This window comes from Protopterus annectens, chromosome 10.part0, assembly GCF_019279795.1.
Source record: "Protopterus annectens isolate FY-2018-M chromosome 10.part0, PAN1.0, whole genome shotgun sequence".
NCBI lineage: Eukaryota > Metazoa > Chordata > Ceratodontiformes > Protopteridae > Protopterus > Protopterus annectens.
In genome coordinates, this window is record NC_056744.1 from 940,336,608 (window position 1) to 940,364,068 (window position 27,461).

General features: G+C 41.0%; 1 protein-coding gene across 4 annotated transcripts in view; it reads right to left on the reverse strand.

Annotated features, from left to right (window-relative positions):
• LOC122813408 (interferon-induced protein 44-like) overlaps window positions 1–27,461 on the reverse strand; it is a 708,358-nt gene that overhangs the window by 389,964 nt on the left and 290,933 nt on the right. For all 4 annotated transcript variants that reach the window (XM_044085717.1, XM_044085716.1, XM_044085719.1 and 1 more), the window contains one exon: window positions 25,543–25,735. In XM_044085717.1, coding sequence (XP_043941652.1) covers window positions 25,543–25,735 — 193 coding nt within the window. The remainder of the gene's footprint in view (window positions 1–25,542; window positions 25,736–27,461) is intronic.

A 27,461-nucleotide genomic window follows, 5' to 3' on the forward strand; every position in this document is an offset into this window, starting at 1 on the left:
GCTAAAGAAAAAGGGTGGAGGCAGTCAAGGAAACTTGGGGCTGGCTAGGATGCCCTGCAAGATTGCAGAGGCAAGCCATGCCCTGGATTTGGAGAAGAGAGACAGGTGGTAATGTTTGGTAAAAGTGTGAACAGATGTCCAGGTGGCAGCCTCCAGGATGTCCCTGGTGTGGACTCCTCTGAGGAAAGCTGCAGAGGTGGAGGCTGCTCTGGTGAAGTGAGACCTGACCCCCTTGGGGGAGGCTTTCCTTGTTGTTTGTAACAGAAATGGATGCAGTGTGCTATCCACTTGGAAATGGTTTGTTTGGAGATGGCTTTGCCTTCTGGCCCTGTAGCAAACCTAACCAGCAATTGATCAGACTTTCTGAAGGACGTGGTCCTGTCTAGATGGAATCTGAGGTGTCTGTGCACATCTAGAGAGTGCAGGATCCTTTCCCTCTTGTTCTGGGGATTAGGAAAAAATGTGCGCAAATGAATGGATTGGTTGAGAGCCACACTGGACACCACTTTGGGCATGAAGGATGGTTTAGTTCTGAGGGACACCCTGTCAGAATGGAAGATGATGAAGGGTTCCATAGCCATGAGCGCTTGCAGCTTGGAGACTCTTCTGGCTGAAGTTATGGCCAGAAGGAAAGCTGTCTCCCAGGAGAGAAATTTTAGCTCTGTAGAAGAAGATGGTTCGAAGGGGGCAGGGTGAGCTTTTCCAACACAAAGGTAAGGTCCCAAGCTGGGGTTGGTGCTCTACTGCGTGGCCTCAAGTTGCTAGCCCCTCTTAGGAACTGTTTAATCAAAGGGTGTGAGAAAAGGGGCTGCTCAGTAGGGAAATGAGCAGAGATAGCAGAGGCATGAATTTTTATAGAGGAGAAAGAGAGGCCACTGTGTAGTAGGTTAGCTATGTAAGCCAGGATGAGGGGGAGGGAGGGCTGTGCCATACTGGCTCCCTTAGCCTGAATCCAGGTGCAGAACCCTTTCCATTTGTCAGCATAAGACTTTCTACTGCTAGGGCATCTGGCCTCACGTATAACATCTAGAACCTGTTTACTGAGGGTATCAGATTGATCAGGGGTTAGGGAATAAGCCAAGCTGCCAAATTGAGTGTCTGCAATTGGAGATACATGAATTCCCCTTCCCTCTGGGTCAGGAGGTTTGGAATCTGAGGAAGATGGCATGGTGGCAGAGGGGACAGGCTGCACAGCAAGGGGTACCAGTGCTGGAGAGGCCAGTCTGGAGCTATAAAAATTGCCCTTGGTTTTTCCTCCTTTATTTTGAGCAGTACCCTGGAGATGAGAGGTAGTGGAGGAAAGGCATAAACCGATAGATTGACCCAAGGGAAGGACAAGGCATCCACTTTCCAAGCCATGCAATGATGCTCCCTGGTGCAGAATTTACTGAGCTGATAGTTGGTGTGGGAGGCAAAGAGGTTGACCTTCGGGGTGCCCCATTTCTGAGTTATTAGGGTGAAGGTTCTTCTGTTGAGCTGCCACTTGTGTGGGTCCAGAAGATTTCTGCTTAATTTGTTTGCCAGAGAGTTGAAAAAACCTGGTAGGAATTGTGCTAACAGGTGCAGTTGCATGGCAGAGGTTATGTGCCAAAGGGTCATAGCCAGCCTGCATAGAGGGTAGGAGTGAGTCCCTCCCTGCTTGTTGATATACCACTTCACAGTGGTCTTGTCTGTTTTGATCAGGAGAGCCCCTGGGGAGAGAAGGGGCTTGAAAACTATCAAGGAGTGCTGGACAGCCATCATTTCTTTTTGGTTGATGTGCAGAGGGATTTGCTGTGAGCTCCATTGACTCTTATGTACCTGCCATCCACGTGTGCACCCCAAGCATAGTCTGATGCGTCTGTGGTGAGGGTCTGGGTGGCAGGGGGTGGTGAGAAAGGTAGTCCCTTGTTGTGGAAGCATGCTGTTGCCCGCCAAAGAAAATCTTTTCTGAGGCAAGGAATTATAGGTATAAGAGTCTCCAGGTCTTGAGAGTGTTGACACAAAAGGCTTTTTATGTACCACTGAAGTTTCCTCATATGCAGTCTGGCATATGAAATGAGTAGTATGCAAGATGACATGAACCCCAGAGCTTGCAGGATCTTCCTTGCAGATAACTGGGTTCTGGTGGCTAGTTGAGAGAAGTAGGCTGTCAGGAAATTTTGCTTTTCTGGTGTAAGTCATGCCATCTGGGATGCTGTGTCAAGGCTTGCTCCCAGGAATATAATCATTTGGGTGGGCACCTGTTTGGATTTATTTCCATTGATAGTGTACCCTAGGGAGGTTAGTAAGGACTTTACAAAGGCCAGGTTCTTGAGCAGCTTTTCCTGGCAGTCTGCCTGAATTAGACAGTCATCTATGTATGGGTAAATCTGGAAATTCCTTTGTCTGCAAAAGGCAATGGTCGGAGCCAGACATTTTGTGAAAACTCTGGGAGCAGTAGATAAGCCAGAGGGATGCGCAGAGAACTGAAAGTGCTGAGATCCTGCCCTGAAACAGAGATATTTCCTGCATGATTCCCTGATAGGAATATGGAGGTAGGCCTCTTTTAGATCTAGGGTGGCTAGCCAAGCATCCTTGGAGAGCATGGGTAGCAGCTGCTGGAGGGTGAGCATTTTGAATTTTGGGATAACTATGAAGGTGTTTAGAATGGATAGATCAAAGATGGGGTGCCAGGTGCCCTCTTTTCTGGGCACCAGAAAAAGTCTGGAGTAGAACCCTTGGCCTATCTGTTCTGCAGGAATGTGCTCTACTGCCCTCATAGAAAGCAGGGGAAGGATTTGCTTTTGAGCCTCTGCCCACTGGTTTGGAGGTAGATCTGGGAACCCTTTTGCGGTTGGAAGGGTGTGGAAGGAAAATTTGTATCCCTGAGACATAGGTTGAGAACACAGTGGTCATTGCTAATGGTGGCTCAGGTGCTTGCGTGAAAGGATAGTTTTTCTCCTATGGGTAAGTGAAGGTGGGCAGAGGGAGGGGGTGGGGGAAGTGAGTAGTACAGTTTTGTACCTACCATAAATGTAGATGTCCGATAGATATGCAACTGCAGTCCTGACATATGGGTTGTCCTGCCTCAGGCAGCCCTTCGGTCGTCCGGATTCCAAAGTCTGGGTCCTGCGTCGGCCGATGTCACCTACTCCCCGACGTCAGAGCGGCTGGGGTATAAAGGCATCCGCCGATGTCATCTTCTTCAGTGTTTCTTGCCCCAGATGCCAGGTGCCCTCCAAAGAAGGCTAACTTTGGTGAATGGATAAAAATTTCCAGACATGCACAACAATAATAAACAGATACACCATAACAGATATCCCAAGCTAATAGAGGAAAGGGGGAAAGGACCCAAAAGGAAAATTGCAGAGGGGTAGGAGGGAGGGAAAACCTGACTGCAGTTGCATATCTATCGGACATCTACATTTATGGTAGGTACAAAACTGTACTATGTCCTTCAAGAGTGCAACTGCAGTCCTGACATATGGGTTGAATACCATAGCCAAGCTGGGAGTGGTAGGATCTAAGAAAGGGATGGGGTAGCTAAAATGCCCTGCAGGACTGCCGAAGCAAAGCCTGCTCGGGATCTGGAGTATAAAGGCAGGTTGTAGTGTTTTGTAAATGTATGCACGGAGCTCCATGTAGCAGCCTCTAGAATGTCCTTTGTAGCCACTCCTCTTAGAAAGGCTGTGGATGTGGCTATAGCTCTGGTGGAGTGTGGCCTAATATTGGCTGGCACACCTTTTCCATGGAAAGAATAACAGAATCTGATGCAGTGTCCAATCCATTTTGAAATTGTTTGTTTGGAGATTGCCTTTCCTTGCACTCCAGCAGCATAGGCTACAAATAGTTGGTCAGACTTTCTGGTGGTCTTTGTTCTGTCCAAGTAGTAGCATAATTGTCTGTGTATGTCCAAAGTGTGCAGCAGCTTTTCCCCCTTATTTTGAGGATTGGGAAAGAAAGTAGGCAGGTGAATTGCTTGATTTAGAGACACCCTGGATATCACTTTTGGCATGAATGAAGGATTGGTTCTTAGAGAAACTCTGTCCTGATGAAAAAGGATAAAGGGAGGTACTGCCATGATCGCCTGTATCTCAGAGACTCTTCTTGCTGAGGTAACTGCCAACAGGAAAACCGTTTTCCAGGAGAGAAATTGCAATTCTGAAGATGCTGCTGGTTCAAAAGGAGGAAGAGTTAATTTTTCCAAGACGAAATTGAGGTCCCATGCATGTACTGGTGGTTTTCTGGGAGGTTTGATATTCTTTATCCCTCTTAGAAACTGTCTTAGCAAGGGATGCGAAAACACAGGTGGGTCACAGTTGTATTTTGCTGAGATTGCTGAAGCGTGAATTTTTATGGAAGAATATGAGAGGCCACTATGAAACATTTCTGCCAAGTATTCTAATATCTGTGGTATGCTCATTACTGATGCATCCTGACCCTTGTTGGCATTCCAGGTGATGAATCTCTTCCACTTGGCTGAATATGTTTTTCTGCTGGAAGGTCTGCGTGCTTCCAGCAAGATTTCTTGTACTTTTTCGGAAAGAGAGATATGGGTGAAAGTCATGGAACCCTCCAAGCTGTCAGCTGCAATGTTTGCAGGTTTTGATGAACAGTCCAGTAATTGTGCTGAGTTAGAAGTAGAGGCCATTGAGGCAAGGGCCACGGTTTGGTGTGAGTTATGCTCAGTAGCAATGGATACCAGTGCTGCCTTGGCCAGTCTGGAGCTATCAAAATTCCTTTTGGTTGTTCTGCTTTGATCTTCAGTAACACCTTGGTCAGTAATGGTAGAGGAGGGAATGCATAAATTGCTAGGGAATTCCAGTTGAAGGAGAGAGCATCCGTTCTTCAGGCTAGAGGATGGTGCATCCTTGACCAGAACTTCTCCAGGTGATGATTGAGGTGAGAAGCAAAGAGATCTATGTCCGGTCTTCCCCATGCACTTGTTATTTGTGAGAAAATGTGTGGATGCAGCATCCATTCGTGCGGATCCAAGAAATTTTTGCTCAGCTTGTCCGCCAGAACATTGTCCTTGCCTGGAACAAACTGGGATTGCAAGTGGATGTTCAGTTTCAGAGACTTTTCCCAAAGAGTCATTGTTAGTCTGCAGAGGGGGTAAGAGTGAGTGCCTCCCTGCTTGTTTATATACCACATGACAGTGGTGTTGTCTGTCCTTATTAGCAGATGGCCTTGTTGAAGGTATTTTCCGAAGGCCTCGATTGCATGTATCACTGCCAACATCTCTTTTTGATTTATGTGCAGATGCATTTCCCTGGGAGTCCATTGCCCTTGAATGCATCTGCCCTCCATGTGCGCCCCCCATCCATGATCTGAGGCGTCTGTTGTAATGGTTTGACTTGCTAGAGGTTTGATGAAAGACATGCCTTTGTTTAAATGACTTGCTTGAGCCCACCACAGAAATTCCCTTTGCAGGCATGGAATGAGTGGTATTACGTCTTCTAGATTGTGGCTGTGCTGAGACCATAAGCTTTTTAGGTACCATTGTAGCTTTCTCATGTGTAGTCTTGCCAGAGGTACCAGAAGAATGCAAGATGCCATGAACCCCAGGGCCTGCAGGATTTTCCTTGCAGTCAGCTGGGTGAGCTTTGCTAGGCTTTTGAAGTAATCTGGTAAATGTTCTTGTTTCTCCTCTGTGAGGAAAGCCATCTGTGATTGTGTGTCCAATTTGGCTCCTAGAAAAATAATCTGTTGGGATGGCAGTAGTCTTAATTTTTGAATGTTGACTGTGTATCCCAAAGCCTGTAATAATTGAATGACATAGTCCAAGTTTCTTATCAAGGTTTGTTTGCTGTCTGCTTGTATAAGGCAGTCGTCCAGGTAAGGGTATATTTGAATCCCCTGGAGCCTGCAATGTGCAACTACTGATGCCAGGCATTTCGTGAATACTCTGGGCACAGTAGATAAGACAAATGGCAATGCTGAGAATTGATAATGCTCTGACCCTGCAAGAAATCTGAGGTATCTTCTGCAACTGTGTCTGATTGGGACATGCAGGTATGCCTCCTTGAGGTCAAGAGTAACCAGCCAAGACCCCTTGCCCAGCATGGGAAGGAGTTGCTGTAAGGTCAGCATTTTGAATTTTGGCACAATGAGAAAAGTGTTTAGAGCGGACAAGTCCAGTATAGGTCTCCATTGTTTTTCTTTTCTTGGAACAAGGAACAGTCTTGAATAGAATCCCTGGCCTTGTTCCTGAGGAGGAACCTTTTCTATTGCTTTTATTTGTAACAGCTTTGAAACTTGTATGAGTGCCTCTGCCCTTTGATTTTGTCGCAGGTTTGGCATGCCTTGTCTCGTTGGTAAGGTATGGAAGTGGAACCTGTAACCTTTGTCTACTATGTCCAGAATCCATTTGTCCTTGGTTAAAATGTGCCAGTTCTTTGAGAATAAGGATAATTTTCTGCCTAGAGGTGCTTCTCTTTGAGCCCTGGTCGGCGGAGTGAAAGTAAAGTCATTGTGATTGTCCCTGTGGTGCAGCTGAACTCCCTGCACCACTTCTCTGATTTGGTGGTTGCCATTGGCGGCCCCTGTAGGAGCCTCGGTATTGCCCTCTACCTCGAGCACGCCTGTTTTTTCCCCTTTGAAACTTGTCAGTGTCTGGAAAGGACCAATTCTTTGAAGGCCAATTCCTGCTGAATCTGGGTGGCTGAACCTGGAGGAAATCCTTGACTGTCTGTACTGATTTAGCCTTTTCCTCAATAGACTTCAACACATCCTGTGCATTAGCACCAAAAAGCTTTTGTTTTTCCAGAGGTGCATCTAGGAGCTTTACTTTAACATGGTCTGGCACTGGCTGCTCTTTCAGCCAAGCATGTCCACATATAACGGCCCCTGTCATAGCTGCCTTACATGAAGCTTCCAATGCATCATAACCACACTGAAGAAAATGATTGCTAACCTGCTGAGTGTTATGAACCAAATCCTGCAATGCCTTTCTATCTATAGGCTCAGGAGAGGCTAACTTTTTCTGCAAATCATCCATTAAGTAATCCTGGTACTGAAACATATGAAAAAGACAGTTAAGTGACCTCATGGCAAGGGTGGAAGAGGTATAAACTTTTTTGCCCCATCTCTCCAGGGACCTAGATTCCCTGTCTGTGGGCAAAGGGTTTTTGGCCGAGGAAGTAGCCACTCTTTTGGGCCCCTGAGAAATAGTTTCTAGATCCACAGAGTGGGCCTTAAAGAGATGCTTATGAGTTTCAGGAACCCTGTAATATCTGTCTGGCTTGACAGGAGCAGGAGGGAGAGAATCAGGGGAAGCACTGGAGTCTGAGTATACATCATCCAAGACATCCAACACTGGAGGAATAGCTAATGGTCTGTGTTGAGGTAACTTAAGGAAGGTACGTAGCCTTTTCCTGGAGTCAGAAAAATCCTGACCCTGCCACTGAAAATGTTCTCTCATGGAGTGGAGAACCTCCAAAGAAATATCCTCTGGAGGAGAGGCAGAAGGAATTGATTCCTCAGCATCAGAGTCCTCGTAGGCCTGGAAGGATTCTTCCTGGGTATCTGAATGCTCTGACTCCCTAGAGGCTTCATCTGAAGAGAGGGTATCTGTCTGCTCAGTCCTAGGCCTTTTATCTGCAGGAGGCTGAGAACCTCTGTCTGGATGCGACTGAGAACCTCTGATTAGAAAGATTAGATCTGCAGCTAGGGTCATGATCTGTTTATCAGAAGAGGGGCCCTGGGAAAAAGCTTTAGGAGGATGGGCCTTAGCCTGGCTGGCAGCCTTAGCATGTGTGTAGGCCTTGATGGACATGGAGACCGGCGGCCTAGCTGCCCCACGTGCAGGAGTAACTTTATCCACAGGAATGGTGTCAGGTAAATCTTGAGCTTTGGTTTCGGGAGGAAAATCAACAACCGGCACCAGGGAAACCTCCGGGAATGAAGTACGCGGTAAAACGGTGTCGTCGGCCTGGAGAGGTTGAATTACCGCCTCCGAAGAGACAGATGCACTCGCGGAAGGCTTAGGCGTGGTATCGGTGGACGACACGGGCCGAGGATGTCAGTCCCGGTCCTTACGTTTTTTGGAAATATGTGCTGTCGGTTGTTCCGACGGCATGATATAAGCGTAATTTTCGCCAAAAAAGTCTTCGGCAAATTCTGCCCGGCGCCTGAGTGTGCACTTATTAAAGCAAGCACAGGCAGCACAGGCCGAGACGTCGTGGTCTGGGCCCAGGCAGGGAAGGCAGTAAGAATGGAAGTCCTTAGGAGGTATTTGTTTACCACAAGACAAACAATTATTAACCTTTTCAATTTTTTCTGACATCGGCTGAGGCAAGAAAAATATTCCCCAACGGGCTTTTTGATGACTTCGGTAACTGAAAACACAGGAGCTGACCGACCAGCACTTGCGAACTGCTTCTGCTTCGGGCACCGCGTGGCAAGAAAGACTGGAGAAGTTGGCGTCGGTGGATGCCTTTATACCCCAGCCGCTCTGACGTCGGGGAGTAGGCGACATCGGCCGACGCCAGACCCAGACTTTGAAATCCGGCCGACCGAAGGGCTGCCTGAGGCAGGAAAATCCATATGTCAGGACTGCAGTTGCATTCTTGAAGGACATCTTTGGGAGTTCTTACCATAAGGGGGTGGCTTAGAACTCCCTTGTTTTGAAGTGGAGGTAGTCCACTGCTTAGATCTCTGCATTCCCTGTAGCTGCTGTCTGGGGGGACTAGTTCCCTGGGGCCTGGGCCGGACTGGTTTAGTGGGAGTAGGAAAGGACCAGTGATTGGTGGGACAACGCCTGCTGAACCTACGTGGCAGGACCTGTAAGAAATCCTTAAATGTCTGCATAGATTTTGCTTTTTTTGCCATCTTTTTTAAGACCTCTTCTGCCTTAGTGCCAAATAAGTTGTCTTTGTGCAAGGGGGCATCCAAAAATTTCAATACGACATGGGTAGGCAAGGGCTGTTCCTTACATAGCCAAACTGGAAGCGAAGCTCTCTCTGTCCAAGATTGTGCTAGACAGTCAAGAGGATAAGGTTAACACCTGCATTACACCTCAAGCAACTCATAGCCCTTCAAAACCCACACCATCAACACCCACACATAGCAACACTAAACCCACATATGGGTAGGCCCTTAACATTAACCTGCCCAAGCAACAAGGACCTCCAAAGCCGAAACACAAACAAACACCAGTCACAACCAAAGTGACACATAGCTCACAACACCAGTGTGCCACCCAACAACAGCCCCTAAGGCAAGACAATGTACCCAACACTTTAGTCATAGGTGACTCTATAGTCAGGCATACTGATGTCCCACTCACCAGGATGAACAAGGAGAAAATTACATTCAGCTGCCTGTCAGGTGCCAGGATCCGCCACATAACGCATGCACTTAAGTCACTCCACAACAAGTACAAATACAACTCTGTCACTGTCCATGCTGGAATGAATGACTTGAGACGTACCTCCCTGGACTACATGAAAAGAGACATGGAAGAGCTCTTGGATCATGTGACCCAAGCAGGTATGACCCTAGCCCTGAGTAGCATCCTGCCTTCGCCCAGAATGATACCACAGTATAAGGACAAAATGATTGACTTCAACAACTGGCTAAGCTTCTGGTGTCATTCAAAGGGGCTCCAGTATTTGTCTGCTTGGGAGGACATGATCGACAAACCATGATGCTTTGCCATTGATGGTCTGCACCTGTCACCCCTGGGATTCAGGTTACTGGCTAAAGCTCTTGCCACCCCTATAGAGCCTTTTTTAGGCAAGGTTCAAAGGATAAAACCACCACCGTAACAGATACAAGCATGCAAAATCTGAAGGTAATGCTACTCAATGCTAGAAGTCTAAACCTCAAAATGTACTCTCTCGAGGCACTCCTAAAAATGGAGAACATTGATATCTCTGCAGTAACTGAGACCTGGTTCAAGGCTCCAGAGAGCACCCCTGCAATACCAGGCTACAATTCTTACCACACTTTTCGGCCACAAAACCAAGACCAAAACACCAAAGGTGGAGGAGTGTCCATATTCACCAAGGATATTCACACCTCCAGGCTAGTTGCCCAACACAATGCATCTGAAATTCTCCAGGTGCAACTAACACTAGGTAAGACTGCAATCCAAACTGTAGCTTGCTACAGATCCCCCACCATGCCCCAAGATTCTCACTACACCTTTCTAAACATACTGGAAAATATTAAGATACAACCAAACACCCTAATACTGGGTGATTTCAACTACCCTGCCATTAATTGGGAAAACTACTCGGGTACTAACTCCTTTTCCCAACGGTTCTTGGAATTCATAAATTCCAACGCCCCAGATTAACTAATCCATTGTCCCATCAGGGGCTCCAATATCCTACACCTGGTCATTACCAACATGGGAGATAGATGCTCCACACCAGTGGTCACCCCCTCATTGGTCAGGTCTGACCATAAGCAAATCACCCTTGACACCCACATCCCACCCCCACCCCCCAGTAAGGAAACCTCCTTAAAAAACTTCTCCAAAGCCAACTTCAAGCTACTGAAGTCAGAACTGACAAACTTCACAACACCCACGCAGACCGGATCTGGAAGTTCGACTGCAGAATCCTACACTAAGGTACTGTATGAGCACATCCACTCGTGCATTAATCGTGCCATCCCAAATAGAACCAAGATGCTCTTCTCCAAAAAAAGGAAGCCAATCTGGTGGTCCCCTGCTATAAACAAACTATACAACAGAAGGAAAAAACTGTTGCAAAAAAGAGGAAAATCCCAGGATGCAAAAAAACTCCCTCACCAGCCTCAGTAAGAAGCTGAGATCCGTCATAAAATCCTCAAAAGCTAGTTATGAAAATAAAATTGCCAAAGATTCCAGACAACCACAAGGCATTCTATAGTTATGTCAAGAATCTAAATGGCAATGCTCAGATCTGTTCTGAGCTACAACAGAATGGCATTAAATATACTGATCCCAAGGATATTGCCAATATCCTGGCAGATCGATTTAGTGCCAACTTCACCCCCCTCTCACCCCCTAAAGGGCCCATCTCAATACCAAAAGATTGCCAAATTCTGATAATCACGGCCACACAGGTAGAAACTGCACTCTCCAAAGCTAAGAATACAGCATCCATGGGACCAGATGACATCCCAGGCTGTGTACTACATGAACTACAAAATGAACTGGCACCTCACCTAAGTGTCATGTTTAATCATAGCCTCACCTCAGGCTTTGTGCCCACTGAGTGGCGCACAGCTACAGTTATCCCGCTCCACAAGGAGATCCGCCTTGGATTCCGGGAACTACCGCCCCATCAGTCTGACAAGCCTGATCTGCAAGGGCATGGAACGCATTATCATGGAACTTATAAATAAAGACAATGGCAACCTTCAAACACTGGACCCCACCCAGTTTGGGTTTGTGAAGGGCCGATCTTGTCTCATGAATCTTACTGACTTCTTCGAATCAGTCTCCAGAGCTGTGGATGAGGGTAAGATGGTCCACACAGCCTATCTGGACCTCGCCAAGGCCTTCGACACCATCCCCCACTCTGGAATCATAGATAAACTTACTAAACTGGTCATAAATCCCTACGTCACTCGATGGGTTGCCAACTGGCTTACTGACAGAACCCAGACTGTAAAAGTAGCCAACTCCAAATCCAGCTCCAGATAAGTGACAAGTGAAGTACCTCAGGGTTCAGTCCTGGGACCACTCTTGTTTGGCATCTACTTCTCTAAAGTACAGGCCAACACTAAGGGACTCTGGCTAACAAAGTTTGCAGATGACTGCAAACTGGGAGTGATTATTGAATCCCCAAATGATGTGGATATTCTACAAAAGGGCCTTACAGAAACAGATGCTTGGTGCCAGAGCCATGGGCTCAGGCTTAATGCCAAGAAATGTATTGTTATCCCCTTTGGAAAAAAAACATGTACCCATGAATTACCACATAGATGGCAGGACACTAAACATCAAAAGTGCAATGAGGGACTTAGGGACACAGGTGGACAGTGGTCTCACTTTCAATAACCACATCACCACAGCAGTCAGGAAATCCTTCTATATGGCACACCTCATCACTAAGGGCTTTTCATCCAGAAAAAAGGAGGTAATTGTCCCACTGTACTCATCCCTCACTAGACCCATTATAGAGTATAATGCCCCATTTGGTATGTACCTCACAAGACATCAGCAACAGCTGGAAAGGCCACAGAAGTACCTCACTAAAAGAATCACAGGCCTAAAGCAGATGCCATATGCTGACCGTCTAAAAAAACTCCAGCTATACTCTGTGGCATATCGCCTACTCAGAGGTGATCTCTGCTTAACATACAAGGCCATGTCAAACCCTGAGCTGTTGGGCATGCTCCACTTAAAGAAATACCAATACCTCAGAGCCACACGCTCCAGGGATCTAAACCTTGTCATCACAATGAACAAAACATGTTGGAGGGATAGGTTCCTTAAATATAGGTCAGGTTACAGAAAATTTCCACGAGGGAGGAATTATTTTCTCATTTGAATTATCCTGAAAATGTCACTCAGTAATTCTAAAATATTTAACAAAAGCAAACTATATAATTCCAGAACTTTACCATTTCCCTCTTTTAAGCTTCTTTAACTTCTATACAGTAATAGGCTTATTCAACAGAGATGTCTGTTGCTCATTAAATTTATTAGTAACTTTTTTCTTTAAATACTTGTGAATGTTGTAATCATTGGGGTTATTTTTATCTTTAAGATCCTCATGGAATTAAAAAAAAAAATATTAAACATCTCCTCTATGTCTGAAGTAATCTTATTAGTGCAAGGATTTCAGATATTATTGCTTTGTAAAGTTTTGCTTACCATCTTACTTCTATTAGCTAATCTATGTAGATTTTTTGAAGTCCTCGCATAACTGTGCAATGTTATCTTTTCTAAGGTTTTCTCCATTTTATGTGTTAAAACTGTTTGCTATTTTGTCATTCATTTTTAATGACTTCAGTTTTATCTTATTTCTTTCTTTGTTGTACAGACCTCACTTTATGCATTTCATTTTGTATTTCTAACAACTCTTTACTCCATTCTTTCATTTTAGTACTAGCCCATCTTCCCATTCTTTCTTTAACATGCATCTTTAAGGCATTCCATAGTATGACTTCACTAACCTGACCATTATCATTCAAACATTAAAAAATTCTCAATTTGTTCCTTAAGATAACTCTTAAATTCTTTTAACTTCATCATATATACTGGGACTCTATAAATGATCTGAAATTTTCTTTTATCTGTTAATGTATTAGTACTTAGTGCATTATGACCAGATGAATGACAATGAATGGTTTTAAAATAATTCACTTTATTAAATAAAGCTGTAGAGGCAAACACCCTATCAATTCTAGTCCCATGCACCTAAGAATAATGAGCAAAGAACAATGACTTATCTTCTGCTTTTACTATTAAAATAACTAAGTTATTATTACTCATCCATCTGTTTAGTGCTTTAGTTGATGCCAGAAGTTTAGCTTTCTTCTGTTCACTGTAGCTTCTATTCTAGATATGCAGTTAAAAACCCCTGCTAAAATGAAACTACCCTTCCAATGACTCTGTAGTAAATTTAAGTGAACTTTAGAAACTCTTGCTCCGACTCCAGGGATCCAGTAAAAATTAACTGGTGTATAGAGTTTGCCATTATACTTAATTATTTACAAATGTATGCATTCTTTTGGGATCATTAATGGAATTCATGACTTAGACATTACAGTAGAGTTTCTCCTCCAAAGTATAGCAGTTCTTCTTGTATTTTTGTTAAAAGAAGCAGATGATAACATTTTGTAATCTAAGTTATTTATTATTTTATTATTTATTTTATTTCACATTTGTTGACCAGGATAGCCCAACTAAGCTAATGTCCTTTTTCAGTGGAGGCCCGGTGAGAAAAGCTCCACAGTACAACTAAGCAAGAAAATTGCATAACAGTAATATACAACAAAAAAAATTAAGCAAATTTCAATTGCAGTACAAGTAATAGAAAAACTGTAAAACTGACATTTATACAATGTAACAGGTAATAACAAAAAACAATATTTGGATTGTCATCAGTGGTCAATAGTACATAACCACTGTTTTTATCAGCTAGAGGAGATGTAGATTTTTAATATAAAAGCAATAATGTAAATAGGATGCTGGTAGCATGTTTTCAGAACTAAGAACAGCAGGAGCAAAGAGAGCAGTAAACAGCTGTCTTGTCATAACAGGAGGTTAGTTTTGATAAGATAAAGGAAAGGGAGGAATAGGAAGAAAAGGGAGGAATGGAGAAGGTAACGTAGTTGAAAGGACCGGGTTCAAGTGAGATGATTACAATGACAAGTCCAGGTGCTGTTTAGGTAATTGTTGAGAGTTTTCTTGAATTCTTGGACTTTGGTAATAATTCTCAGGGTTATGGGAAGCTTGTTCCATGACAGTGGGTGCAGTGATTCTGTCCAATAGAATTTTTTAGGTTTGTGAATCTGTAGGAGACATTGGTGTGAGCTTCTGTGGGACCGGGGGGAGGTATAGAGACAGAAGAGTGAGGAGATGTTAGGGCAGGAGGAGGGCTTGTTCAGGACAGAATGGATGGTAAGAAATTGAGTAAATAAGAGTTGGTTAGGAAACCCTAGCCAGCTGAGAGTCTTGACGACATGACAGTGGTGTGATTCGGAGGGCAGATTAGAAGCAAATCTAGCAACTTTGTTGCAGGTGGTTTCAAGTTTGGAAAGTAGTGAGGACTGAAGGGTAGTTAAGATATGCGAGCTGTAGAAGAGGTTAGGGAGAAGGTATGCATGGGCAAGTGAGATTCTGGAGTCAGGTGTAAGGAACTATTTGTTTCTATACAGTAGGATGAGACTTTGGTGAGTTTTCTTGATACAGTGAAGGACATGGAAGTCAAATTTAAGTTGGTTGTCTATGATTGCTCCAAGGAGCTTAGTGTGGATTTCAGGTATGATAGTAGTGTTGTTAAGGGAAGAGATGGTGAAAGTGGTTTTAAGGTGGTAGTGGGATTTTGGGAGGAAGAGAAGATATTTTGTTGTTTTGGGCTTACGTATGAGTTCATTGGTAGTAAGCCATGTTTCAGTGAAGTTGAAAGACTTTTTTTGTCAGGGTGAGCAGGTCAGAGGAGCTGTCAGCAAAGGAGATGATTGTGGAGTCATCTGCATACTGTATGAGGGATGACTGAGGACAGGCTGTGTATAGTTGGTTAATAAAGATGTTAAAAAGAAGAGGCCAAGAATTGAGCCTTGTGGGACACCCATTTTGATGGGGAGAAAGGGAAAGAGAGCAGAGAGCCATTTGTCAGGTTGCGGTCTGTCTGTGAGGTAGCTGTCAAACCAAGAGACAGTTGCTAATGAGAGGATGAGTTGAGAAAGTCTGGAGAAGTGGATGGGGTGAGAGACAGTGTCAAAGGCTTTGGAGAGGTCTAAAAAGAGGAAAAACACTAGTTTATTAGTGTCTGTGGCTAGGGAGATGCAGTTGGTAAAAAAAATGAGTGCTGTAGTGGTGCTCTGGTCTGGGCAAAAGCCATGTTGGGTAGGGGTGAACAGGTTTTCTTCAGTGAAATAGGCCAGGAGTTGTTTATGAACACAATGTTCAAGAATTTTGGAAAGGGGAGGGAGTATGACAAAAGGGCAATAATTAGAGAGCTCTACAGAATTTCCACTTTTGTGGACAGGTATGGTATGCAATTTTTTCCAGAGAGTAGGGCGAATCGATTTGTTGATGGAGCAGTTTATGAAAATGGAGACAAGATATGCTATAGTTAGCCACAGCTTAGAACATGGTTTAAGTTTGAGAAGAAGATTTTTAATGTAGCTGGTTGGAACTGGATTTAGTGAGAAGGTGCAGTTTTGTAGTAGGGGAGTGTTGAGAAGTGAGGGATTGGTTGGGTTGGAAGTCTACATAAGTTTGCTAATGGTATCAATAAAGCATGAATTAAAAATGGATGCAGTTTTTTGGGGTTAGTTATTGGGGCAGAGATTAGGAGTTGAAGGATTCCCTGGGTGGAGAATGTGGTTGATAGTACTCCGGAACTTTTTGGGGTTTCTAGGTTCTGTAATTTGGGGTATATGGTAGAAGTTCTTTTTATCGTTTATGTGTTTTTTTTGTCAGATTGCAGAGTTCCCTATATTTTTGGAAGTGTGTGGGAGAATTGGTCTGAGTCCAGAATTTCCAGGCTGAATCTCTGTTTTGGATAAGAGACAGGGTAGAGCTGGTGAGCCATGGAGAACATTGAGATTTGACCCTAACAGTTCTGAGAGGGGCAAGGGAGTCCAGTGTGTTTAGGAACATGGAGTTGAATTGTAGAACAGCTTCATCCAGAGGTAGGGATAAAAGGAAGGACCAGTCTATAGTGGTGAGACAATAACTGGCACTTTTTTAGTTTATGAGGTCTAGAGAGGTATGGGGAAGTCTTTGGACATGTATAGAGGACTGGTCACTAATGCAGTCTGGTAGGGATTCAGGGTGATGATAGAGGTTAGGATTGGAGACAAAGATCCAGTCAATGACAGAAGTGGTATTTGTCGGTTTATGATGAAAAGTGGGAGAAGAGATATTGTATAAATATTGTATATCTTTATCCATTGAGTCTCTTGCAAAAATATAAAGTCTTCTCTATTTAATTTTAGATATCTCATTAATGATTTCCTTTTGGCGCCTTTATTTAATCCATTTACATTTACACAGAATAGATTAATACTGTCCATACTATGTATTTAAAAAGATTTCTTTAAAAAGATAATATGACACATTTATTCACCATATTAATTTAATTGTATATAAGACTGTAATACATTCCTCCACCTCCATCTTAACATTCCACATTTTTGGATTCTTCCTTTCTAAAAACAAAACTACCAAAACTCATAAATAACAAAAACAAGTCTACAACTGTAACTGTGTATATTACAAACAAAACACAACCTACCATGGACACCACAGTTCCTAATTTAGCTACTGAGCAGACAAACGACATACTCTACCTACCAGTACCTAAAAATTCATCAGAAAACTTGCCATAATCTACCATGTCTTCCCAATAATTAATATAATATTATACATTTAATAGTTAAAAATAAAAAGAAACTATGAACTGAGCTACATATTTTGCCATTTAAAACTATTTCCCCTTTAACTACATAAAAGTTTAATAATCCTTTTCTGTTAATCACAAATATTAAATAATCCAACAAATAGTTTATTATATACCTATTTGTGTAATAGCAGTATAAATTTTCCATTAAATATCCCTAAATTATTTGCTCATTCAACATTATTTTAATTAAGTATCTAAACAAATAAGTAGAATAAAGTGGGACGTGAAGCGATAAAGATATTGGTAAACTTACAACTGACAGGCAATCTAATGCTAAACTGTTATACAAAAGGAAAATCAACACATTAATATATTCATCGAGCTGAAAAATATACACATATTTTATAGATCTAACAAAAGCTCTGAATTACTGTTAAAAGTACAATTATTTATATCTCAATATTGTGTAACAGTCTTAACATGATAAATATCAAAATATTTAAAAATTCATTAGCTTTTTAGCTTATTAAACTAATTCATAAAAATATGTACATTACTGAGTTCAAAGAGAATGTCATGCGATTGCTATGGATTCACAAAAAAATTGCAGTCTATATTGTATTCAAAAGTTACAATGCCCTTAATTCAAATCCCATTCTCCCTTCCTGGGTTCAAACATATTGAAAAATCTACTTTACTTTCTATCAAAATGCGTGTACTGATTCAGCAATATAGCACTCAATTTTCAGCTCTGACTTATGAAATGTGTTATTTCAGGTAGTATTAGTGATTCTAATAACATACAATAAGCAAAGAGCTGCAAAGTTCACCTGATCAAGCTTCAGATTTCAGCTTCCAGAATATTTTCAAACATTTTTATATGATTTCCTATGCAATTTGTATAGATCTTGTACATTCACAGTTCTATCCTATGCATGTATATGCAATATATATCTTTCTTATAAGTAGTTTATTTAAATATATTTTTGTCTTAATATTCTACCTTATTCCATATAACTTTTATTTCGAAAATCATCAGCTCTCTATCAGAGATTACAATATGTGTATACACTTCTTAACTTACTGATACTTCTTGTAGAATATGAATGGTCAAAGCATGTGTTCAAAGAGATTGAGTATGTGAAAACCTGTATGCATTGAAATGAACTTCGTACTACGAACTCTGAGTAAACTGTAAATAGTGGAAAAGTACTCAAAAACAAGAGCCTGTTTGAAAGCAGGAAATGTGCCTTATATGGAAGTATATCCAATTTTCTTTCTCTGCCTAGAGATGTAGTAATGTGAACTGCTTTAAGCCTATGGGTAAACCACTGATTGGTTAATTGTCTTTTGTACTATTTTAATTGGTCTAGTTTATATTTTTGTACTGTCAGCAATATCACCAGCATATACGCTTATGCATTCCTTTGTTCAGGGAGTCTCCCTGGTACTTTCCATGAGGCTCCCACATGTGTGTAAGAGACGAAGAAGTGTCTTGCCATCATTTAAAGTAAAATGTTAAATGCAACAATTGGTGCCGTTTACTCAAATCTGAATTGATAATGGCTGTGGTAGTTGGGGATTGAACGAAGTACTACTAGTAAAAGGGCCCATGACAGAATTTTCTGTTCTGGCAGTGTTTCTTTCATTTTCTGTCCTTGCCTGCTTTAAAAATTTGGTATTGATAATTTTATAGAAATGTAATAATTCCTCTCATTCAGTTGTTTTGAGGTAAGCGGCATGCATTTTTTTCTCCTGCTATTGATTGTGCAGTATGAGAGTGGGTTAAAATGAAAAACTGGCGACATAAGAGTGAAAGGAGATACGAGAGTGGGGAAAATGACATTTACAAAATGTCACAACTACAACTGTAAAATACAGAATAGGTTATTGTGTGAAAATGGGAGCAAGCGTGGAAACTATAAAAGAGCCAGAAAGAGGTACACCAGCTGGTTATATGTATTTTCGTGTGTCCTGGGACAGTTGTATGTTTATAAATCAGTGGGTCGCCCTCACTGAAGGTGATGGTAAACTCGCCTTTCCAGAATGGTAGTTTTAATAAAAATATTTTGCTTAACCTCCAAGGGAAATTAAAGAGAAAAGGGAGAAGAATACCAGGGTTGTGCTGGGCAGCATTTAATGATTGGAAGACAGAGGTGAAAGAAAGAGAAAAGGAGTCGGTTATTAGTAGTTTAAAAGATAATCAGCAGAAATTAAAAGAGCAACTGAGGGAATTACAATAAACTGCTAGTAATTTAGATGTAGTAAACGGTAAATGCTTGAAGGACCCACCCTTTAAGGGGCTTCATCCTGTGAAGGAATTAGCTAAATTACAGATAACTGAATATTCAGAAGAGGATAATGCTTGGCTCTCCCCACCACCAACTGCACCACTGATTGCACCCCCGCAGTATCAGCCCCCCTTCGCTCAACAAGGAGTGGAAGCACAGCAGCCAGATTCCACCACTAAACATTCCACCCCTAGAGAAAGAAAACAAGCTGCGGACAGTCACTCTAGTGAATCTGATCCAGATACAAGTGATAGAAAAAAGGGACCAAAAACCCGTAGTAAGACTTATAAAGAAGCAAAAGCTGTAATGTATTTTAAAGCTAAACCCTATTATAAAGGTAAAGGGAAGTGACATTTGCACCGATGAAGGCATTTTGGCCACTTCCCCGCTATAATTGACAGTGGGGATGGGTATTTTGGACCAGATAAATTTAATCCAGATTCAGGATCGGAGTCGTCAGATGATGACAGATTGTTACCTTTGAGGGAGGTACCTAACCCAGCTCATGCTAGAAGTGCACAGGAACCACCGACCATTGTAGTACCTAGGGCGTGGTTGGCGGTTGATTTTCAAACCATTAATAAATCATTACCGCCTATTCGTACTAATCCAGCTAAGTTCCAGCGTGTGCTGGCGGGACATATTTGTTTACAAAATCCTACGATAGAAGAAATTAAGGCAGTTCTTCAGTACGCCATGCCGGCTGATCTGATGAAACGGATTTGGGACCATGCCAATGTCCCTACTCCGATTCCTAAACACGATGCACACGGAGATAATGGGTTTGAAGTGGTCATACAGCATATAGTAGATGTCATTACAGTAATAGTTCCACCCACACCTTTCTGGTCCAAAATTAAGTCTGTTCTTCAAAAAGAAGACGAACCTGTGGACGAGTACTTAAATTGTCTCACTGAAGCCTTTGAGGCTTATTCTGGTTACACCGAACCCACCGAGAGGCCAACACAGAGCAGATTGTCGGCTGATTTCGTAGATGGGTTACGCCCACAAGTACGGGATAAGCTAAAGGAAGTATGTTTAAACTGGCCTAGTCTTGGATTGCATGAATTAGTTACACAAGTGCAATACCTCTCCGACCACTTAGCACAGGAAAAAAAGGACTTACAAGAGAAATTGGTTTAAGCACAGATTCAGATGTGCACTGCCTTCGGGCAGCGTGGACGGGGAGGACAAGGACAGGGAAGAGGGAGAGGCAGACGCCAAGGGGCTGGAAACCAAAATAGACAAAACTGGCAGGAGAATCGATCAGCCACACCCCAAAGCTATAATAATCAGATGGAGTGTTTCAATTGTGGCCAAGTAGGCCATTGGAGAAATGAATGTCCGTATCTGGCTGAGTAACCTGCCCCATCCACTGATACATCACCTCAGTGGAATTCTAATTGGACTCCATCCAATTGGCAGTCATCACAATGAAGGTTCCCTGAACAAAGACAACAGCAGTTGTGTCCTTTCATACCTGTAGATCAAGATGGATCACATGTTATGTTACTTGTCAAAAATAAACCATACCCCTTTTTGATTGATACTGGAGTGTCCAAATCTATGTTAGCTGGTGAAGCAGCAATAAATGTCCCCCTCTCCAATAACGTAACTAGAGGGGTAGATGTCTCTGGTATTCCCATTGGCATTTTTAGTAGGACCCTCAGCACCTTTAAATTTATTGGGAAGAGATTTGCTCTGTAAAATGCAAGCGACCATCTTCTGCACCGCTGAAGGAGTATAATTACAAGTACCTTCAGATAAACAAGATAGTATTTTTGGTGACTTTAGATGAAAATGTCACTCTGCAAACAATGTGTATGCAGTCTGACCTTGATAAGATTAAGCATTTAAATTCATTACCCTCTCAAATTATGTAATAGTCTTAACATGATAAATTTCAAAATATTTAAAAATTCATTAGCTTTTAGCTTATTAAACTAATTTATAAAAATATGTACATTACTGAGGTCAAAGAGAATGTCTTGCTATTGCTAATGATTCACAAAAATTGCAGTCTATATTGTATTCAAAAGTTACAATGCCCTGAATTCAAATCTCATTCTCCCTTCCTGGGTTCAAACATATTGAAAAATCTACTTTACTTTCTATTAAAATGCATGTACTGATTCAGCAATGTAACACTCAAATTTCAGCTCTGACTTATGAAATGTGTTATTTCAGGTAGTATTAGTGATTCAAATAACATACAATAAGCAAAAAGCTGCAAAGTTTACCTGATCAAGCTTCAGATTTCAGCTTTCAGAATATTTTCAAACATTTTTATGTGATTTTGTATGTAATTTATATAGATCTTGTACATTCACAGTTCTATCCTATGCATGTATATGCAATATATATATTTCTTATAAGTAGTTTATTTAAATATATTTTTGTCTTAATATTCTACCTTATTCCATATAACTTGTATTTTGAAAATCTCCCATCAAACAAGTATTTAATCATCAGCTCTCTATCAGGGATTACAGTATGTGTATATATTTCTTAACTTACTGATACTTCTCTTTTATTAATCTTACACTGTAAATATTTCATTCCCTGTGCATACGCATATTATTCATAAGATTCTTATTCTTCTTATTAACTTTAGTATTACAAACAATCTTGACTATATAAAACAATTCATCTTTGTTTAATGTGAAAGTGTATGTGTGTGTTTTAGCCATTGTGAACTGCTGTTCTGGTCTAAGCGTCACATCATCAAATTAGAATTTGATTACAGCTTGTAAACATGACAGCTCACAGCACACAGTAGCTGCTAATTTCTTCTGTAGGTTTCTCATTCTTTTTAATTATTTTAAACTGTTCTCATCAGTAACAAACATCTAACTTTACTTCTTTCCATTAAGGTGTACATGCATACTTGGTAACACTACAGTATAAGCTATTCGCATTTAGCAGAATGTAAGCAAATCATATGTCAGCAAAAGTGCAATATAAAACATTACTATAGCTTTTGTTTTACCAATTCTTCACTTCTAAGAAAAGAAAAAAATATGTTACTTTGATTAGATTTCTCACATATATACTTAAAAAAGAAAGAAAAAGAAAGTCCCTTTTTTTCACAAACATCAGTGATCAACTTTGACCTAGATTTCCTTCAAAATAGCTCAAGGCATAAAGCAAGGCAAGCAAGAATACAGCATTCTGACATGACTGGAACATTCTTTTATCCTCAAGCTTTTTTTAAGTGTTACTTGCTTCATAAATGACCTGTGAAAGGAACGTGGTATACAGAAACAAAGAAAACAAAATCATCAGCACTTTAACACTTCTAATTAACATGTTACTTAGACCTGACATTCAGTTAACCCAGCAATGCACATACTAAGCAAAGTTAAACAAATAAAATAAAATTCTTAACTTATACAGTCTTAAAGTTACTAATTCTATTGCTTATAATGTAATAACATTCTCTTACAGAAAGTATTTGTTTAACATTTATAAGTTTAGTTAAACAAAATATATTAAATCATTCAATGTAAATATAGTAAAACAGTAAAACTAACCATTTACATTCCCTATCATGAAAAATACTTTAGCTTAAAATATAAATACATCCATCCTCAACCACTTTTCACATTTTTGCACATGGGGTCAAGGTGTCACTTCAACAGTGACAATCATCTAGAGCCAAGGTTTACACCACCGGGTGGCTAGCTATGCCACTGTAGTTCATCCATACCACACAATTTCACACACACTCACACCTAGGGCCAAATATGAGTGTCTAATCCACCTGCTGCATTTCTTTGGAATGTGGGAGGAAACCGGACTACCTGGAGGAAACCCATGCAAACACAGGGAAGACTTGCAGACTCTGCACAGAATGCACCCCACCCGAGAGCCAAACCAGGGAACCTCTTGCTGTGAGGCAACAACACTAACCGCTATACAAATCTGCCATCCTCAAAATATAAATACATACGTTCTGACACTTAAAGTCCAATACTTTTACTTAAAGGGTAAATCCATTGTTTCAAAATAATAAATGTCCTGCAATCAGAGAATAAAAGTCACTTTTTTTACAGATTTTTAATTTTAGAAGCAGTTGTCCAGGAATTGAGCTCACTCTGTCTCTTGAGTGGTATACTGCTGCCATTCACTTCTTCAGTATTATTAAGGATTTTACTTTTGTTGACAAAAGTGGATGCCTCTCCAGTGTGTCAAATATTTTATTCAGAAAGAAATAATTTGATCTTTGCAGGAAAAATCAAAGTGGCTTTAATATTGTTCTTTTTACGTTCCTTGATCAGTGGTACGCAGGATATTCGTTTAGCCATTGCTGGAATAATCACTGTCAAATCTGACTACATGTTTACTGTTTAATAGGTTGGCTGCACTATGCTGTTTTTTTAACATTTGACTGTTTCCTAAGCTAGACATAAACTTAATTATAATTGAATATGGTGTTGAGTTTTCCTTCTTTGAATGTGCTCTCAGAGATCTATGAGCCCTTTTAATTCCAAATGATAATATTTCATGTAGATTTTATGTTTTATGTAGACAGGTTGTTAAGTAATTGATTATATTGTCTCTCTCATATTTTTCATGTATACCATAAATTCTAATGTTATTTCATCTCAATTTTCTAAATCATCAACTTTATCTATGAGCCAGTTATTTTGTTTGAAAAGAAATTCAGTCTAAGACTCGCCTTCAGGTATTCTCCCTTCATGATCATTTAAAGCTTCTTCCATACTGCTGATTTATGCACTTTGCTGTTTCATAAGAATTTCTAAATGTTCCATCTTCTTCCTGGTCTATTCTTTGAAACTTTCTATTCTGGTATCTACTTTGTCCAATTTAAATAATACATCCTACATACTAGATATTAGTGACTGGATTTCATTTTTAGCACAAGACCAGGAAAATTAGAGCATTTGAAGAATTTGAAGTTATAAATCTTTTCTCTATTAGTGAATAAAACTGGCTAACAGGTATCTCCAAATTTTATTTTTTTAGTTATATTTTCTGTCAGAGAAAAGTTTTCAGTCACAGAGCTTTTAACAGTTGCTGGTCTCAGTTAGCCATCTTGGCCATGCATCCTCTAATTTAGAGACATGTTAATGAGGTCTTTTACATTGCAATTATACCATTACAATGAAACAGAATTTCTCTTTGTCAAGCTAACTGACCAACCAGCACTGGGCAATTACACAGGGTAGAGAGAAATTATCTAAATTCCAGAGGTTGTCTTTTGTCAATGCAGAAGTAAACAGTCTCATTTAAGCAAGCAGAATGTCATTATGATTTTTTTTTAATTTGTCTTGAGGTTCTGTCACCTCAAGAGTTAGTTGCAGTAGTTTGGGAGGACAAAAGGGAAAAACTTTGCTATGCGGAGGGGGGGGGCTTGCCCTTACATAAAAGAAATTGCTACTAGAAACCCATTTTTTAAAATAACCTTTTGAGGTTTCACTAGTGATGATAAGATGAGACTACCCTATTCAAAGAGATTGTTAAAATGCAAAACATGCTTTATGTTTTTTTTTATTTATTTCTTGTGTGAATTCATGAGGCAGTTTAATGTTTGAATCAAGTGCTACTATATGCATTTTCCAAATCATGGTACCTGGCTGTCATCATTTAATTACAGAGAGCATAATTTCATTACAAATTTAACCCACTAACCCTCACAGTCTTACCATATACAGGTAGTAAATCACATTCCAGAGCACCTTAAATGAAAACTTATATTACTTGTTGTTAGCTGCATGACACCCATTTAAAAGTGCTGACTGTGCTCCAGCTGTCCTGAGTTTGGTCAGTTACTTGAGCCTCACTGAGCTAGTGCGGGAGGAGTGGGATTGAGCAGCTGATGCTGCCCCCACCCCACGGGAAGGAGTTAGATAAGCTTGACCACAGAGGTATACTATGGAAGAAGGTCTGAAAGTGTACAACACTCAGGATTCCAAGTATAGCCAAGACATGTTTGGTATTCTAGTTGAGCAGTGTGGAGCTGAGGAAGCAGGGACCTGCATTCAGGCTCACAGCAGTGGGCAGTATATTGTGCTTGTAGAAGTATGAAAATAAAAAAGTCTTCTATCCCACTACAGGATGATCAGACAATCTGTAGAGCTTACTTATCTTTCCTGATATCCTCCAATATCAGGAGAAGGAGAGGAACAATTGAGAATATTGGAAAAAAAGTTTTAATGGCTATAATGGAGGACAGTAGCCGAAAGCAGAAAATGCAAGCACATTTTTTTTTATTACAAAAAAAAAACTGTAGTAGGAGTAATTACCTTTGTTGTAAGACTTGAAGATGCAGAGCCAGCAATTGCCTGACTGGTCACATGACCACGAAAAACTGAGTTCACAGAGTTAAAAAAACTGGATTTTCCAACTCCTACTGGACCAATAAGTAAAACTCGTATTCTGGGAACTAAGTTAAATGGTGTGTAATTTTTTACCATATCCATATATTCTCTTCTTTGCCTATTGAAAAAAATAAGACCATCTGTCATATTTGGAAGTATTCTAGAAATATAGATTTGTGCATCACAGTAAAACTGAATCAGAATTCATAAGACAAAAATCTGAAGTACTTGCTTTTCACATAGAAATAACCATGGTATTTTCTACATTACTGATATATTAGAAAAAAAAAAGAGTAATAATTTTCGACCAGACTAGGCAATGTTACAATTAAAAGGACTCCGGGAACCAACAGCAGTTTGAATTACTCACCATCACAACAAGTCTTCAAAATGTAGCTCTGGCTCCAGGCTCTCAGATGGTTCATTGTCTCAGGTGTTAGGGCAGACTGAGACATACCTCTCAACCATACCAAATTTCTCATTTTTTACCGGTTTTGAGGTCCAAATAATGGGGTGCCACGATTCCCAAGTGGCACCCCTTAAATTCTGACTTTCCCATCTTTGTTTTTAAATTTTCTGACTTTGACTGATGTCATCACGTGCGCCAGTGAGCCAGCCTGTCGGAATTTAAGCTCAAAGCATTTCCGGCTATTTCGATCAAGTGGGAAATTACAAACTGTTACTTGCGAGCATCGCAAATAACTTCAGCGGGCTTCAGCTGTTATTTGAGTCAGGGTAGGAATATTTACTCACAAACCACTAGTGGATGTTATTTGAGCCAGGGAACTGTTTTTATTTGTGAGTGAATGAACTGGAGGGGAAGGGAAAGGGAACAAGAAGTTATGTACTCACCATAACATTCGATGTATGTAGTCCATCTCGCCTCATATTCTTACCCGTGGGTTCTTCGTCTCCAACTCGGCCATACTTTAGCTTGAAGTCTTTCTATTGGCTGGGCTAAGATGGTATCCCATGCTGCACTGCTCTCTATCCCCAGATCTAGTTTGCTGCGAGCACCAGCATTCACTCTCCATGCATAACAACACCTAAGGAAGGAAGAACAAACCAAGAATGAAGGGAACTCTGAAACCAAGCCTAACCTCCAGATCCTCCAGGACGGGGGAAGGTGGGGGGGTAAGTAAGAATGTGAGGCGAGATGGACAACATACATCGAACGTTATGGTGAGTACATAACTTCTTGATGTTATGTAGTCCAATCTCGCCTACATTCTTACTTGTGGGACAGCGTCCCCAGCACCTAAATCCTAGGAGGCTCAGTGGAAAATACTCCTGAGCACTGTGGAACCAAAGGAAGACCTGTCTGTAGATACCACATCTAACTTATAATGAGTAACAAAGGTGTGAGGAGATGCCCAAGTAGTCACAGCACAAATATCATCCATAGACAATCTGGCCTGAAAAGCTGTAGATGTAGATACAGACCGGGTAGAGTGAGCCTTCACACAAAATGGTAAATCTCTTCCCCCTGAAGTATAAATGAAAGAAATACAACTGGAAATCCACCTGGACAATGTGACTTTGGAAACAGGAGACCCAATTCTGTTTTCCAAAAATGAAACAAACAACTGATCAGATTTTCTGAGGTCCTTCGTTCTGTGCAAATAAAATCGTAATTGTCTGTGCACATCCAACTGATGAAATTTGAATTCTGCCTTGTTCAAGGACTGAGGAAAAAACACTGGTAATTCAATAGATTGGTTATGCTTACTAACTGATGCTACTTTGGGAAGAAAGGAAGGATTCGGTCTGAGAGAAACCCTGTCCTTATGAAAAATCAATTATGGTGGTTTGATTGATAAAAATTGAAGCTCCAAAACACATCT